Below are 18658 nucleotides of genomic sequence, written 5' to 3'. Positions count from 1 at the left end.
CTGTATTGTGTACTTATGGAAGTAGAAGAATTTGTTGAGGCAGGGACACAGGAAGTTGTATGTTGAGGTGGAAGAAAACATAACACAGATACTGCTGGAGAAGTTAGCACCTGGAGTGCTGCTTATACCTTACTAAAAAGTTTGTAGTTTGATTTTGGATTTTAGGCAATTGGGCCTATAATAAGCCCATATGGTGCACTGATGTCAATAAATAGAAAATGGCCCTCGTCAGTATACTTGATATGCCACTAAAAGCCAAATCTAGGATAACAATAAAAATAGCACCTACATGGAGTGTGCAGTGTTCAACCAACACAGCTATACATACACTATGGCCATGAATTTGAAAGCTACTAAAAGATCTGAAGTCAGAGAGTTTAAAATCCATATTTGCATTTGGAGACCATCACTCTAGCTAATGGATAAAGAACTATATATTGGAAAGCTCTTGTAGTTGTCTTGGTAAGAGATCCTGAATACATGAACAGTGAGAATAAGAGAACAGAATTAAAATGCCAAGGCAGCATTGATAGGACTTGTTTCCATTTGGATGTAGGACTCGTTTCCGTTTGGATGAGGAATAAAGATACACCCAGATTTCTAGCTTGATCAGCTGGGCACACGGGATAACATTCATTAACATAATATATTCGTCAGTACATTAATATATTGCAGAATGTGGGTAAGGAAGTTGGATGTGTTGTGTTTGAGAGGCCTATGGACACCCAGGTTGAACTAATAGGTAAAATAGTAAATATAGATTACATAGTTATATTGAAGCTTTGAAGAAAGAACTGGGGTGATTTAATGGCATATTAGTTGGGTATAATGATATACAAATGATAGAGGAGCCCAAAAGTTAGAAATTTGGCTTTAGTAATAGTAGTTTTTGGCTGTAATGAATAGGAGATATGTAAGGGTTAGGAAATAGTTAATCTGCTTGCTATTCTTTCTTAATGGCTCCTTGGTCTTCACTTTGAAATACAGTGATAGTTTGCCTTTGCAGGAAAGTTGGGGAAAGCTTAAGTGGGGAGGGACTTAAGGTTAAGAAAGTTTAAATTTGATTTACTGTGAAGATTAAGTCCTACAAATTAATTAGAAACTTAGTTCACCAATTTTAAATCTTTACTTTATATCCTAAGAAAACAGGGAGTCTTTCAGAGATAAATCCCAGATGCAGATGGTCTCAGAGGCACCAGGTCTCAGGTGTTCCTGGGTGACACCTGCCCCTGGCTGTCCTGAAGATTTACTAAGGAAAACAGATAGGATCATGCTGATTAGGCCTCTGCAGAAGAACTTGCAGAGGAGAGTTCTTGCAGCTGAACCCTCATCTCCTGTACATTGTTACATGACTAACTACACAGACTTTTGCCCCTTACACCATTTCTAATAGCCCCCGAACCCTGTAAAAACAGTAGCAGCAGGGGAGCACTAAGAAAGTTTTTTGAACCCGAGTCCACTGTCTTTCCAAGTTGCTGCAATTTGAATTAAAGACACACTTTTTGTTTGTTTGTTTGTTTGTTTGTGACAGAGACAGAGAAGGACAGACAGATTGAAAGGGAGGGATTGAAAGCCCAGCGACCTTGGGCTTCAAGCCAGCAACTTTGGGGCTCAAGCCAGCAACCATGGGGTCCTATCTATGATCCTACACTCAAGTCAGCAACCCTGTGCTCAAGCTGGTGAGCCCACACTCAAGCCGATGAGCCTATGCTCAAGCCTGCAACCTCGGGGTTTCAAACCTGGGTCCTCTGCATCCTAGTCCGATGCTCTATCCATGTGCCACCACCTGGTCAGCTAAAGATGCTCTTTTACCTACTTGATCCCTGTCTCTAGTGAATTGTTTAAAAGGGTGACAGACAACATGAATCCTAGCTTGTTCTGGGAACACAAATGACAGGGGACTATATGACAAAGCCCAGAAGTAGTATGGAGAATAGAAATATTTGACAACTTGGTAAGGAAAGGAAAGGAAACAAACAAGATAGCAAAGCAATGGTCTGAGAGCTGGGAGAAAAATAGGAGAAGGTGGTATTTGGAAATAAAGAAAAAAATTAATTAAAGAAAAAAAGATCAACAGAACCAAACACTACAGAGAAAACAAGCAGGCTAGAGACTGAACAAATCTATTAGAATTTGAAGTTGGGATGTAAATTTTGTCAGAAAAAAATCAGTGGCCTAGTGGCTAATTGCACTTTACTCCAGAGTATGGGTTACCATCACTCTAAGAGGAAAGGAAGAGGATAGAGAATGGTTTCCAACTAGGAAGTGAGAGAGAGGTAAAATAAGCATTTTCTAGCCTAAAAAATTGAAAACAATATAAAAAATATTAATTAAAACATATCAGAATATTAAATCAAAATAAAATATGCAGCGTACAGCAGATGAGCAGACAAAGACTTGCACGGAAGGAAAACGCAGCTACCGTGGCTTCCGCTTGAGCTAGTTTGATCAGGTCAGACTGCACAGGGCACACTACTGGCTGATGAATGGGAGGCGACCAACCAGAGCACTGTGTTTACATAGGTTTAAGAGTGTAGATAGTGTTTAAGAGCATAGGAAGTGTTTATAAGAGTGTGGGAAAGGGTTATAAGAGTATGGAAGGGTTTATAAAGCCTTAAAATATATATAAATAATAAAATAATATAAGGTCGTTAGTTCGTGGATTTTCGCCTATCGCAATGGGGGGCTGGTATGAAACCTAACCTGGAGATAGAAGAGGGACTACTGTAGCTGTATGTTTGTAAAGAGCTTATCAATATAGAATTTTTTCAGCTCTCAGTTATCTTGCGATGAAGTAAGGAAGAAGAAGTCATGGTCATGTTGATCCAAGATTGCTGGTCTGAAAAGCAAATGGATGGATCTGAATGTCAAGCAATGAAGACAGGCAATCTAGAAAACCTAGGAGTCTCTCTATATCTAATATGATCAAAATGAATTTATCATCTGTCTGCCAGACATGATTTTAGATCCTATATTCTATATTTTAGTGATGGTTCCATAGCCTCAGATGTGTCCACCTTGACTCAAGTCTCTCTCTTATTCCTTCGTATGCAGCCCTATCTACCCCATTTCCTTACCATCTACACGGACCCCTCTGTACAAGCAGGTCCTTCCACTGTTTTCTTCACATCATCTCACATACCCCTTTCTCCTGGTCACCTTCTCCCATGTTCCCCTTCCCTCCCATCTGGATTAGGGGCTCATCAGAGCAGAGAATGTGAGACATACCCCTTTCAAAGCACTTAAGAATTTATGGTGATAATATATTCTCTTTTCTATACCCACGAGATGAAATTCCCTGAAGGCAAGGTTATATCTTTTATTTTGAACACAATACCTAGCACAGGAATGTTTGTTGAATTCATGAATAATTATAAAAGAAAGTACTAAACAGCAAAATAAAAAAGAGTAAGACTCTGCTGTTGTTTAAAATGATAGGAGGTGATCCACAAAGTATATCAGTGATACCAGAAATTATATTTAATGATTATTATCATGGATTAAATCACCATCTCTACTAGTCTTAGACCTATTACAACATTTGCTTGTACCCCAGCTTGTATTTCAGAATGCTAGACTCCACCTCCTGGCCAGCAGAGGCCACAGCTTCCCAATTGAGAAGGAATCTTGCCATTAGCTGCGACAGCCAGCAACTGCCTGAGTAAGAAACAGTGAGATGAAAAAAGACGTTTTGGTTTGGAAGCCCTGGGGGAAATCGTGTCTACCTGTCTTGTGATAATTTTAATGTAATGATTTAATAACTCTTATAACTTAAAAATAATTTTAGGATATTTGATATTTGTGTTTAAACAAATAAAATTCTATCTCAGAATCTTACTTCAACAGATGATTCATCATTTTGTTAAGAAGAAAACCATTCAAAGAGAACAGAAAACAGATATGTGCCATGACTACTCATGTGATAACAGTGTCTCTGCTCACATGAATGCCTTCAGTCCTCCCATATTTAGCATGTGATTCCAATTCTGTCAACATTCCTCCAGAATGTTATTTAAGCAGATTCATTCCATGTGAATTTCTATGTAAGTTGATCCTTACATAATTGATAAAAGTTTTTCTTCACATTAATACACTGTCTTGTGATGTTTTAACCAGAGTATCTAAACAGTCAATACTTCTTTATTATTTGCAAAATATTGCCACTGTTGTAAAATAATTAACCAAGCAAAATCACTTCAGTCAAACCTTTAACCTCTCTATCAGTTCCTCACCTGTAACACGAGGATAATAACATCTGCATTCCAGATCATGGGATAGACAGATTATAGCTGGTACATCTGTGTCCACAAAGAACTAGCACAGTGCTTAGCATAGAGACTGCTAATTACAGCAACTCTCCATATTTTATTATCTGTAAAGTTTTTTAATCCAATTTAGTGTTTTTGGTTTGAAGATATTGACAGTTTAATTTTCTTCATTTTTGTGAAAACAATGCACAGAAATACAGATCATTCACACACATATTCAAATACTTGTGTGTGTGGGGGGGTGCCTCTAGTATATGTATTTTTCTGTGTACCTATTGGAGTTACTCACTTTGCTTCTCCATGTACAGACTTCTATCGGATTCAACAAAGTTAAGAATTCAGATGATCAATTTCACAAATAAATTAAAAAGGAGATATCTGTTCCTTTGAAGCTAGAAATCTGCTGTAAAGAGTTATTCTCTTCGGGCTATATTTAGTTGGAATCAGTTTTAGCAGAGATAAAGGGAGATGTTTTGTTACAGATACTCTACTTCTCAGTTTTAAATTTTTTTTTCTAGAAATCATTCTTAGGATTTCTCTACTATCAAAATAGATAAGGTATTTATAGCATACTATGTATCACACAAATTAAACTCTGAACTTATATTTTCAATTTTGAAAACTGAATTGTCGCCCTGGCCGGTTGGCTCAGTGGTAGAGCGTCGGCCTGGCATGCAGAAGTCCCGGGTTCGATTCCCAGCCTGGGCACAAAGGAGAAGCGCCCATCGGCTTCTCCACCCCTCCCCCTCTCCTTCCTCTCTGTCTCTCTCTTCCCCTCCCACAGCCGAGGCTCCATTGGAGCAAAGATGGCCCGGGCGCTGAGGATGGCTCCTTGGCCTCTGCCCCAGGTGCTAGAGTGGCTCTGGTCATGGCAGAGGGACCCCCCAGAGGGGCAGAGCATCGCCCCCTGGTGGGCAGAGCGTTGCCCCCTGGTGGGTGTGCCGGTCGGGCGCATGCGGGAGTCTGTCTCTCCCCGTTTCTAGCTTCGGAAAAATAAAAAAAAAACTGAATTGTCAAAACATTCTAGTTTAATCTCTTTAGCTTATATTATGACTCACACACACATAAGTAAAAAGTAATAATTTTAAAATTAAAATTTTTTTATCAAAATAGATTCTGTGCAGAATATTAATCCAGCAGACCTGAGACATGTCCTTAGAAAGGTCTGATTTCAAGATTAGTCTTTGGCTCACATCTGTAAACTTAGATTTCTAAAAAGTTCCCCCCAATCCCTAATTCATAAGAATGGCTTATCATGCCTAAATTGTGCAAACACACGTTTCACACTGAATATCTGCTTTCCTCCTGCAAGTATGGAAATTAAGTTTGTGTGCAGTAAGTAGGTGCCTTGGGGACCAGCTGCAGTGAAAACCCTGGGGCCTGCGTCTCTCCTGAGCCTCTCTGGTAGGTAACACTTTACGTGTTGTACAAATTTGAAGGGATTAGGGGGTTTTGTGTGACTCTACCAGGAGAGAACTCTTGGAAACCTGCTTCTCATTCCTCCAGACTTTACCCCATGCTGCTTTTTCTGTTGCTGATTTGTTTGTATGCTTTCACACTAATAAATCATAGCTGTGAGTACATATATGTACTAATTATTCTTATTAGCCCCCTTAAAAATCATGGAATCTTGGGGTAACTTGGGGATCCCCAACACAGCTGCCACAAAATGTCTTTAATCAAAATATCTCCTATTTTTCCCATTGTTACATTGCATTTTGTTTTCTGTGGGTACATCATTTAGAAATAAAGAGAAATAGACTCAATAGTTCAGGTGGGTAAATAATTACGTAAGCTTTGCCATCAGATAATAATCTTAGGCAGATGAGAAAAGCTAGCAAGTACTGTTTCTCCTAAATGACAGCTCCCCCCCTCCTTTTTAGAGAAAGAAAGGCAGGGAGAGAAAAATAGGAACATCGTGCTGTCCCTGTATGTGCCCTGACAACCTCTGCACTTTGAGACAATGCTCCCACCAACCCAACTATCAGGCCAGAGCTTTTTTTTTTTTTTAAAGTGAGAGGAGGGGAGATAGCAAGACAGACTCTCACATGTGCCCCAACTGGACCAATACTCAAATCAGCGGAGCTATCCTCAGCCCCCCAGACCAATGCTTGAACCAATCGAGCCACTGCCTGCGGGAGGGTAAGAGAGAAGAGGGAGAGGGAGGGGAAGAGAAGAAGATGGTTCCTTCTCATGTGTGCTCTAACAAGAAATTGAACCCAGAAGGTGTGGATGCTGGGCCAATGCTCTATCCACTGAGTCATACAGTTGGGGTTATTTCTTTTTAAATTTATCAACTGATTTTTAGAGAGACAAGGAGAGGAAGGGAGAGGAGGGAGGGGGAAGGGAAGCATCCATTTGTTGTTCCAATTAGTTGTGCATTCATTGGTTGCTTCCCTCCTGTGCCCTGACTGGGGACTGAACCCACAACCTTGTTATTGTTGGACAACGCTCTAACTGAGCTAACCAGCCAGGGCCAACAGCCTGTTTTTAAAATATATATTTTAGGTTATTTGCAATAGATTGCAACCTTTTAGAACATTTGGAAATACTCACTAGGTTACTAATAATTTCAACAATTTCTTAGAAACTGACTTTCTTTCAGAGAGAGATTAAACCTAATCATTTAAATTTCAAAATGGAACATATTAAGAGGTTTAAAGATTTCTAATTTTTTTCTTGAAAAGTATAAATATATTAAGCATTCATTCATTTCATGGCATGTATTTTTTTGTGACAGAGATAGAGAGGGGGACAGACAGACAGGAAGGGAGAGATGAGAATCATCAATTCTCTGTTGCAACACCTTAGTTGTTCATCAATTGCTTTCTCATGTGTGCCTTGACCAGGGGGCCTGCAGCAGAGTGAGTGACCTCTTGCTCAAGCCAGCGACCTTGGGCTCAAGCTGGTGAGCCTTGCTCAAACCAGTTGAGCCCACGCTCAAGCTGGTGACCTTGGGATTTCGAACCTGGGTCCTCTAAATCCCAGTCCGATGCTCTATCCACTGCGCCACCATCTGATCAGGCTCATAGCATGTCTTAAAATCAAAATCTACCTAAATGAGAATTCTGAAATCTTTAAATTGTTCTCAAGTACTTCCCAGTAGCATTTCCAATGGCAGGGAACTTACATTTTTTTGCAGTGTGGGCATTTTGCCAGAGTGTTGAACCTCAGTTCCATCCACTGTAAAATAATAGAGAGAGGGATTGAAAAGAAAAACAATTGAAAACTATCCAATCTGATAAGATGTTTCTTTTAGTTCAAATGTCATCAGGGATCACAGCAGAAGCAATAACCGTCTCATGGTTATATGAGCTTTTCCCTCCAACACTTCTTCCTCTGCCTAAAAATAAACGTTGGGATTCCCATCTGAAACAGTTCCCATGATTTTTCCAAGGTTCTGACGCAATCTGGGTTTGTTGTACAATGAAAACTTCATGTACTGCTGTAATTAGAGTCATTTCTGCCAGATTTATGTCTTAGTTCACTTCCCGGGAATAGAAACATATATCAAGTACCATCAAACTTATCTTTACTTTATAGCCTGAGGACTAGTCTTTTAAATATATAAATATTTAGATTCATTACTAAAATACAGCTATTTATTATATTTATTTGGGAACCCACAAAACAAATAAACTAAACAAATTAGATGCAGGTAGAACTTAGGTCAGAAAGTCACTTCCTGTTCTGTCCTTGTTTATCACATGTAACAAAAAAGCTCATTCAAGTAAGGCAACCTTTCTTTCAATCCTCCCAGGTACCCATAGGTGATAGAACAGGCTACCTTCCTCACAGAAGTGTTATCCAGATACATGGATTACTTGTAGCAAGCTCCCTTGTGGAAAGAATGTGCAATATAAATTTAAAGTAAACCTTTACCACAAAAAAAAATATTTTAATAAGCCTTTCTTACCTTCATCATGTTTGCTTTTCTATATATTTGCTCATAAAATATGTATTTCCTTTACAGTTTTAGGAGAATTCCTTGAAGCACCTTAGCAGTCTTATCATCAAAACAACTTTCCTTTTATTAAAACTAATTTTGTTTAGGATTTCAGGTAACTCATTTCTCATTTCCTAACTTTCCAATTCTAGGTACAGCAGGGCTTTAAAAATTATATATATTCAAATGTTTCCAATACAATAGAGGATAATTTTCAGAAGATATCTGATCTATGATTTTTTAAAAATAAATTTTTCATGATTAACTTTTCAGAACAAATAAATCTGAGTGTCTTTATTTTTATTTCAAACCTAATGAAAGTCAGTTAACCTTGACACAAACCCTTTTAAATCACAGTGGGAACCTACCTCCTTTCTAAATAAAGTAGAAATGAAACATTACATGAATGTTCACTCTCCTTTCAAAATGATTAATTTTGATGAGAATGCCAAACCACGGCTACATTTTTTCAAGCAGCAGTAAATTATTACTTCTTTACTTATTTTGTAACAAGTTAATTTATTGCAAAATTGCCCTGGCCGGTTGGCTCAGCGGTAGAGCGTCGGCCTAGCGTGCGGAGGACCCGGGTTCGATTCCCGGCCAGGGCATATAGGAGAAGCGCCCATTTGCTTCTCCACCCCTCCGCCGCGCTTTCCTCTCTGTCTCTCTCTTCCCCTCCCGCTGCCAAGGCTCCATTGGAGCAAAGATGGCCCGGGCGCTGGGCATGGCTCTGTGGCCTCTGCCTCAGGCGCTAGAGTGGCTCTGGTCGCAACATGGCGATGCCCAGGATGGGCAGAGCACCGCCTCCTGGTGGGCAGAGCATCGCCCCTGGTGGGCGTGCCGGGTGGATCCCGGTTGGGCGCATGCGGGAGTCTGTCTGACTATCTCTCCCTGTTTGCAGCTTCAGAAAAATGAAAAAAAAAAAAAAAAAATTTATGCTTCATAACAAAAATGCTAGAATTAATGTGCTAAATGGAAATGCCTATAGATTTCTAGAGAAACTGGTACAGAACATTAGGAAGGGAGGAATACAGAAATCTTAGAGTGCTTTATGTTTTTGAAATTAGTTTTAGGGTGGTTGCTGGACTTGTAATGTCATTTCAAATTTTACTGATAACAATTTTAAGTTTTTCATAGTTAAAATAGGCAAGTGACTGAAAAGGCAACTATGAAACCCTTGAGTGAAAAGGAACTAAAAATTCAAGCCTCGCCTGGTGGCGCAGTGGATAGAGCGTCGGACTGGGATGTAGAAGACCCAGGTTTGAGACCCTGAGGTCGCCAGCTTGAGCTTGGGCTCATCTGGTTTGAGAAAAAGCTCACCAGCTTGAGCCCAAGGTCGCTGGCTCGAGCAAGGGGTTACTCGGTCTGCTGAAGGCCCGTGGTCAAGGCACGTATGAGAAGGCAATCAATGAACAATTAAGGTGTTGCAATGCGCAACGAAAAACTAATGATTGATGCTTCTCATCTCTCCGTTCCTGTCTATCTTTCCCTGTCTAACCCTCTCTCTGTCTCTGTAGGAAAAAAAAAAATTCAAGCCTCAAGGCAAAGACATTGGCACAGGAATTCTAGAATGTTACATGACCAATCTGAGGAGATTATTTCGTCCAGGGTTATCATTTTATGGTGTTCTTCATTTTAGCAGATTATGCATGGTAAATTTAATTACAGTATAAATAGCTGACAAACAGCTAAGAAATTATTGTGTAATTAGTGAATTATCAATCCTGCAACCTAATACATTGGTTTTCTTATCTCCAAGTACTTAAAAGCAGCAACTAAGAACAGAAAAGCATCTATTATAGAAATAATTTTGTCATAATCTATTCAAATGATTGCAAATATCTGAGCTTTTGAAAGGAAGTTGATTTACTACTGTCTTCTTATCTAAAAACTTATCTATTTTTTATCAGAAATATTAAAAACCACTTCTCTAAAATCCAATTATTTCTAGTAAAGTTCTTCTAATATTGACTGATTTCTAATCATTTTATGTAAGACATAAGCTTAGTTTTCCAAGATATATTTTCAAGTCAAATCTTAGAGGGCTCATAAGAAAATTGTACTGCTAAAAACTAGACTTTTAATAGTACCTTACTGGATTTATTTTTTAACAGATACAATAAGCAGCTAGTGTCATTTCTTTGAAGTGTGCTCAAGTTAAAACTATTGCTACTCGACGCTACAGCTCCAAATCATATATCCCCATGTCCAACTACATTACAGGCCCACTTCAGGGCAAAGTTTGAGCCATCAATTATGATTCAGGCTTATACTGTAAGTTGTATTTGGTTTTGTCTAAGAATGCCAACCTTGCAGCCAGGTACCAGCTGACAAAGCGTCTGAATCTGCCTTCCATCAGCAACAGAGACAGCTGCCCATAGAATGTAAAATTCAGCTCTCTGCTATTCTGGTGTCCTAAGAAATGTCTTTAGATTTATATAGGACTAGCTGAAGGCTGTGTATTCCTTTTATATTTCTGCAAAATCATTTTTTAAGCAATGTCTCTCAAAATACTATTCTGGCTAGATGATTCCCAAAAATGGTTTGGAGGTTAAAAACTGTTTTTGTTTTTGTTTTTGTTTTGTTTTTTTGGGTTTTTTTTTGTGTGTATTTTTCTGAAGCTGGAAACAGGGAGAGACAGTCAGACAGACTCCTGCATGCGCCCGACCGGGATCCACTCGGCACGCCCACCAGGGGGCGACGCTCTGCCCACCAGGGGGCGATGCTCTGCCCCTCCGGGGTGTCGCTCTGCCGCTACCAGAGCCACTCTAGCGCCTGGGGCAGAGGCCAAGGAGCCATCCCCAGCGCCCGGGCCATCTTTGCTCCAATGGAGCCTCGCTGCGGGAGGGGAAGAGAGAGACAGAGAGGAAGGAGAGGGGGAGGGGTGGAGAGGCAGATGGGTGCCTCTCCTGTGTGCCCTGGCCAGGAATCGAACCCGGGACCTCTGCACGCCAGGCCGACGCTCTACCACTGAGCCAACCGTCCAGGGCTTAAAAACTGTTTTTATATACATTAAAACTTCCTCTCAGATATGAACAATGATGCATGCTGAAAGTGCTAGAAAATGCACCTGTAAAATTTTTTTGGTTTATTTTTTATTCTCACACATCCCAATGCCCATGGAACTCTTTACTTACATAACACCTATTACTATCCTACAAAATCAATGTTTTATTGAATGCTCTCTGGAAAACACAAATCTAGCTTTTCTAAACATCATCCATGGTTCCAGCCAGGTATTGTGAATAGTGTGAATGCTTAGTAAATTTAACTTTAGCGTTATAACACTGATGTAATAAAAAAAATGTTGCTGAAGACCCGGTCCATTGTATTGTTCTTTCATCTTAATCCACGGGAATAATTCTTGAGACACAGTATTCTGATAAAGCTTCTCTTATGTGACCTTTTTAAAGCATCATGAATATCTTGTAATTTATTTTTTACCTCTTTTTGTTGACTCTAGAAGACTCACCACTAAAATTCAGTCTAATTTTAACAACTGCACAGGATTAAATATAATACATATTTATATTCTTCTGCATTATGTCATTTTTTCTGTCCTTTTTTTCCTTTTTGTCCTCCATGCTTTTTTTTCGTATTTCATTTTCAATGCTATTGAACTTTGTAAACTGTATCAATTGTTTTGGGGCCTTGTAAGTCAAGGGAAAAACAAAAGAGAGAATAAGCAGATCAGTTATCCTAAGAGTTAAAAGCTTGAAGGGCAAAGAACATAGTATATACCAAGGACATGACTATTTGTGACCAGTATCAGCATAAGAATAAAGCAATGTCTTCAAGTCTGAATTAAGAACTTTGTGGTCTATTCATTCTTCACACTGAGCATCTATCATTAAGTCGAAACTCTGAAAAGTAATGGCCAACCCATAGGTACATCCTGCATTCTCCTAATCACCAAACACTTTGTTTTCCAGGAATTGTGAAATCATCTTCAAATATAATATATTAATCCCAAACACCCTTTCTTGCTAAAAAAAAATTAAAATTTTAAACATAATCACTATGTTAATATGCTAATATGACTCACTTGTCGGCATTGAATCGTAAGTAAGAAAGAGCCAGTTTTAGAAGTTAGTCTTTGGCTTGCAAAGTACTTTAGCAATTTTCTTCTAGGAAGAAAATATCTAAATGCATAAATGTTTTGTTTTGTTTTGTTTATTTACAGTGACAGAGATCGAGTCAGAGAGAGGGATAGATAGGGACAGACAGACAGGAACGAAGAGAGATGAGAAGCATCAATTATCAGTTTTTCTTTGTGACACCTTAGTTGTTCATTGATTGCTTTCTCATATGTGCCTTGACCGTGGGCCTTCAGCAGACCGAGTAACCCCTTGCTCTAGCCAGAGACCTTTGGTCCAAGCTGGCGAGCTTTGCTCAAACCAGATGAGCCCGTGCTCAAGCTGGTGACCTCGGGGTCTCGAACCTGGGTCCTCCGCATCCCAGTCCGACATTCTATCCACTGTGCCAACTCCCGGTCAAGCTAAATGCATAAATGTTTTTAAAGTAATAAGAAACATGTCACAAACATATCTATCTAACTTCTCAATTTAGATCATTCTCTAGATTTCACTACTAGATGATTTTAAAAAATTAAATATAAACTTTAAAAATAGTTCTTGCTTTAATTCTAATTCCTCCTATTAGATTAGAAGACCCCAAGGGGAAGGACTCTGCCTTCTGGTCTTCCCAGCACTTAGCCTCATGCCTGAAACTCACTCAGTATATATTTTTGAACAAATAAAATCAGCTCACTTATACTGTGTCTACAAACATTATCCATGGCAAGGATTTGGAATATAAAACATAACTGGAAAAAATGCAAGGTAGTTATGGAGGGAACCTCACCAATGTAAGTGGAATCTATTTTGAAGATTTTAAAATGGTATTTCTTTTCATAGGAACTAAATTAAAGTCTACCATCTGAGTAGGGAGACTGTCCTCCTATTACCTTTCTTAGCTCCTAGAAAGTGTCTTCCAGGCATATCCCTTGCAATATATCTGGAATTGTTCCCCATAGAAACTTACCCTAAAAAAAACCTTATTGACACTAACAGTTGGAAACTATATATATATTTTGAGAGAGAGAGAGAGGGAGGGAGAGTAGGTGGGGATAGAGGCGCCAGTGACCTTGGGCTCAAGCCAGAAACCTTGGGTTTTGAACTGGCAACCTCAGCATTCTGGGTCAACACTCTATCCACTGTGCCACCACTGGTCAGGCTAAAATGGCATTTTGAAATATGATTTGTTTACATATAAGAAAGATAAATATATTTAATGTAGCAATACTTACAGAGCATATTGCTCTATATTAAATCAATAGATAATAATTTTTAAAAATTGTTAACTACTCCAATCAAGTATATTCTCTAATTTACTTAGTATATACTCTAATTTATGTACTTTGTCATTGATTTAATCAATAAATGTAAGTGCAAGGAATAAGATTTATCTTGCCACTCAATCAGAAAAAAATCCTAGCAATTCTGGCCAAATGTAGTAAGTTGGATACTTGCAGGCATTTCCATTTCCTTGCCCGAATCTGACTAAAAGGTAATAAATGAGTTTTAAAGTGTTTAATACCATAAGGAGGAAGAGAATCTGAAGAGAAATAGCCTTAAATTTGGACAGTGGAAAGCTGATGTAGACTTGGCAACTGATTTTATGAAAGGGATGCCTGCCCTCCTGCCAAGGTCCTGGCAGGGAAAAGTAGCTGGTTCATATGAGGAACCGCAGAATAGCTCAGACGTTGGAGCTAGCAGGTGCATTCTCTCCACGGTGGATGTTCCCTCCACATCACAAAATCAGGAGCATGACCTCCCTCAACATACGCAAGAGAAGAGTGACTCATTCTGAAAGGAAATGGACAGAGGCCTGGGCCCTGAGGAACAGCAGGCACAGCAGAGGGCAAGAATAAGGCAGCATTCTAAAAACATGAACTAAGTTCAAGTCTATTGTGGGATGAGACCTTCACCTATTATCTTTCTTAGCTCCTAGAAAGCATCTTCCAGGCATATCCCTCACAATAGAACTGGGATTGTTCCCCACAGAAACTTATCCTAAAAAAAAGACTTATTGACACTAATGGCTGGCAAGCTTTAAAAGAAGAGAAGGAGGAAAGGAGGGAAAGGATGACAGAGCAAAGGGAAGGAAGAAAAGAGAAAAAGTTTATCTCCTGCTGCAAGCATGGTGATTCCGATCATCACCTTGCCCTCAACTAAATAAACTTTTCAGTTATACCTCTATCACAAAAGAAAAACATAAAGGGAAGTACGTAGAAACAGAGACAAGGCATAAAAAAGAACAAATCTCAGAAAAAAAATATAATAGCTGCAGAAAGATGCTATAAAGAAGAGAACTTTAGGGGAAAAAATAATCAGAGAACACAGAGAAACTCGAAAGTTAAAAATTAAGATCATCTGCCCTGGCCGGTTGGCTCAGTGGTAGAGCGTCAGCCTGGCGTGCAGGAGTCCTGGGTTCAATTCCCGGCCAGGGCACACAGGAGAAGCGCCCATCTGCTTCTCCACCCCTCCCCCTCTCCTTCCTCTCTGTCTCTCTCTTCCCCTCCAGCAGCCAAGGCTCCATTGGAGCAAAATTGGCCCAGGCGCTGGGGGTGGCTCTATGGCCTCTGCCTCAGGCGCTAGAATGGCTCTGGTTGCAACAGAGCAACGCCCCAGATGGGCAGAGCACCATCCCCTGGTGGGCATGCCGGGTGGATCCTGGTCAGGCGCATGCAGGAGTCTGTCTGACTGTCTCCCCGTTTCCAACTTCAGAAAAATAAAAAATAAAAAAAATTAAGATCATCTGAAATTAAACTTTTGAATTAAATTTAGAAAATGTAGAAGATATAGTTGGAGAAGTTTTCCAGTAAGTAAAAGAAGAAGACAAAAAGGAAATGCAAATGTTTGAGAGAGGAAGAGAGAGAGAGAGTCAGTGGAGGTGGTCCATCATAAAGAGTCCAGAGAAAGCGAACAAAGCCAACAGAATGAACTAGGAGGGACCACTGAGCACCCAGCAAGTCGCTACACCCCTCCCACCCCCAGGACATATTTGAATGTAATTTTAGAGCAGAACACAGGACAAAATAAAAAGGAAAGCGGAAGATGGACAGGAAAATGGTCATGTAGAAAAGATCAGGCATCAAAACTGCAGTGGAATTTCTCAACAGTGCAGCAAACGCTTAAAATTTTTGAGAGGAAACAATTGTCAACCTATAATATAGTTCTAAATCTGAACAAAATAAAAAGTGAATGTGAGATTAGAATAAAAACTGTTTAAGTGAAAGGGTATTTTCCTACACATTTTCTCCGAAAGCCTTGAGAGGATGTGCTCTACTTTAGTGAATAAACCTGGAACTCACTCAGGAAACAGACAAGGATGCCGAGGATACTGGGAAGGGAAGCTCCAAGGTGACAGCAGTGAGGCAGGATGCTGACATAATAGATCCCCTGGTGTGTTTGACTATATTGATAGGAAGTTTATAGGTCCGTAAAAGAATATGGCAGGAAATAATGGTTTGTACATAGAAAATTAAATTAAAGAGGGGAAGGAAAAATTATTAACAAATCCAAGAAAAACTTAAAAGCTATGCAGGAGAGAAATATAGTATATTACTTGGCTCAGTTGTGTGCATAGTTTACCTAATTATAAAAAATGTAAACACTAAATATTTTTTCTTTTTGAGAGAGAGAGAGAAAGAGAGAAACAGACAGACAGGGAGGGAGAGAGATGAGAAGCATCAACTCATAGTTGTGACAACTTAGTTGTTCATTGATTGCTTTCTCATATGTACCTTGACTGGGGGGCTCCAGCTGAACCAGAGACTGCTTGCTCAAGCCAGAGACATTGGGCTCAAGCCAGAAACCTTGGGGTTCAAGCCAATGACCTTTGGGCTTAAGCCAGTGACCAGGGGGTCATGTCTATGACCCCGTGCTCAAGACTACGACCTCAGGGTTTTGAACCTGGGTTCTCAGTGTCCTAGGCCCATACTCTATTCACTGTGCCACTACATGGTCAGGCAACATTTTTTTTTTTTCATTTTTCTGAAGCTGGAAACAGGGAGAGACAGTCAGACAGACTCCAGCATGCACCCGACCGGGATCCACCCGGCACGCCCACCATGGGGCGACGCTCTGCCCACCAGGGGGCGATGATCTGCCCATCCTGGGCGTCGCCATGTTGCGACCAGAGCCACTCTAGCGCCTAAGGCAGAGGCCACAGAGCCATCCCCAGCGCCCGGGCCATCTTTGCTCCAATGGAGCCTTGGCTGCGGGAGGGGAAGAGAGAGACAGAGAGGAAAGCGCGGCGGAGGGGTGGAGAAGCAAATGGGCTCTTCTCCTGTGTGCCCTGGCCGGGAATCGAACCCGGGTCCTCCGCACACTAGGCCGACGCTCTACCGCTGAGCCAACCGGCCAGGGCCAGGCAACATTTTTTTATTTATTTTTTTACTGAGAGGAAGGGAGACAGAGAGACACACTCCTGCATGTGCCCTGACCAGGATCCACCTGGCAAGCCTCCAATGGGTCAATGCTCTGCCCATGTGGGGCCAGTTGCTGGTTGCTCAACATCCTAGTTATTTTTAGCATCTGAGGCAGAGTGCCTGTGGCCAATTCACTCAAACCAATCAAGCCATGACTACAGGTATAGGAGGGGAAGAGAGAGAGAAGGAGAGAAGAGGAGGAGGGAAAAGGGTGGAGAAGCAGATGGTTGCTTCTGTTTGCCCTGACTTGGAATCAAACATGGGACTTCCACACACAGGGCCAACACTCTACCACTGAGCCAGCCAGTCAGGGCTACTAACTATTAATTCAATAAAATATGTAACTCTAATGGGAGTATGAAATGAGGGAAGGATATGAGAGGGCCAGGGGTCAGATGACTGATACATCCTCAAACTGCATTTTACAAGGTAATAGATAATATCTATAATGGTTAAATTAAAAAAAAAGTATAAGCAAACAATTGAAACACATGGCAGTACATGTTAGCAGAGTAGCTGAAAAAGACGAAGGTTTCTGGGGGGTGGTATTTGGGAATGAGTTAGATAAAGAAAGGTATATAAAGCTTTATAGACCCACTTGACCTTTGAAATTATGTGTACAAATTACTTTACTAGAATAAAAAGAAACCAATCCTCTACACTTTCTTAAGTCATTCATCCCATAGTGACAAGTTCTATTTATAGAAACTGCAACCTCCAGATCTCTGCCCAAGCCCTTGGGGAGGTTTCTTTAATACTTGAGTCCCTAGGGAATTTTTGTCTCCCATAAAGGCTAAATAATAAAAGAAAGCCTGGTTTCACTCTACCTGACAGGGCAAGTTGTTTTGAAATTAACTTTTAAAAAACAAACTTAGGGCCCTGGCCAGGTGGTGCTGTGGATAGAGCATCATCCCAGTACATGGAGGTAGTGGGTTTGACCCCTGGTCAGGGCCTATATAAGAAGCAATCAATGAGTGCACAATTAGACAGAACAATTAAGTGGAACAGTAAGTTGATGCTTGTCTCTGTCTCTCACTCACTTTCCCTTCTCCTCTCTCTTTCAAATCAGCGGGAAAAAACAGTTTTCATTTTCTTTCTCTTTTTTTAACTGAGAGGAAAGAAGATAGTGAGACAGATTCCCACATGCACCCCAAACCGGGATCCACCCAGCAACCCCATCTGGGGCCAATGCTCAAGTCAATTGAGCTATTTTGAGTGCCTGAGGCTGATGTGATTGGACCAACCAAGTTATCCTCAGTGCCTGGGGCCAACACTTGAACCAACTGAGCCACTGGCTGCAGGAGGGAAAGAGGGAGAGAAAGGGGAGAGCGAAGGGCAAAGAAGCAGATGGTCGCTTCTCCTGTGTGCCTGACTAAGAATCGAACCCAGGATGTCCACACACTGGGTCAATGCTCTATCCACTGACCCTACTGGCCAGAGGTGAAAAAAAATTTTTTAAATAAAAAAAAAATCAAACTTAGGATTAAAAATAAAAGCACTAAAATAAGAGCTCAACTTTTGTTCACATCAAGTTACTTATACCATCTCAATTTTTATCCAATGGTTTATCTGATTACAGATAGCAGTGTTAATTTTCTTTACTCCAAGTTTATTTTTTAATAAAAAAAAATTTGAGAAATTATAATAAGAGTTTTTCTTGAACCTATAAACCTGCACCTTCTGCTCTGCTGAGGAGGTAAGGCTGGGGAGAGCCTGCCACTCACCAAGTCAATGGGAATGAGTGATTTTCTTGTTCGCCTACTCAGAGAGGCCCCGTTTTACCAATGACCCAAGCAGAGAATGCACCTTTTACCTACTTTACAGAAGATGTAGTATATTCTAGGTACACCTCTGATTGTCTTTCTTAAAAAGGCTCCTTTTTAATCTTTTGAATAGTTTTCACTGGACAAAAGTGTGAGAGCATGAGTAGTGGTCAAATTCATGTGCCCA

At 40.3% G+C, this 18658-nt stretch overlaps 1 protein-coding gene across 3 annotated transcripts in view; it reads right to left on the bottom strand.

The window, feature by feature from the left end:
* The window catches only part of PIP4P2 (phosphatidylinositol-4,5-bisphosphate 4-phosphatase 2), a 52699-nt gene that overhangs the window by 7385 nt on the left and 26656 nt on the right, over positions 1-18658 (bottom strand). For all 3 annotated transcript variants that reach the window (XM_066372422.1, XM_066372423.1, XM_066372421.1), the window contains exon 5: positions 7399-7451. In XM_066372422.1, the coding sequence (XP_066228519.1) occupies positions 7399-7451 (53 nt within the window). The remainder of the gene's footprint in view (positions 1-7398; positions 7452-18658) is intronic.

Source organism: Saccopteryx leptura, chromosome 3, assembly GCF_036850995.1.
Source record: "Saccopteryx leptura isolate mSacLep1 chromosome 3, mSacLep1_pri_phased_curated, whole genome shotgun sequence".
NCBI lineage: Eukaryota > Metazoa > Chordata > Mammalia > Chiroptera > Emballonuridae > Saccopteryx > Saccopteryx leptura.
The sequence above is the reverse complement of the archived record's forward strand: the minus strand, read 5'-3'. Positions and strand labels throughout refer to the sequence as shown.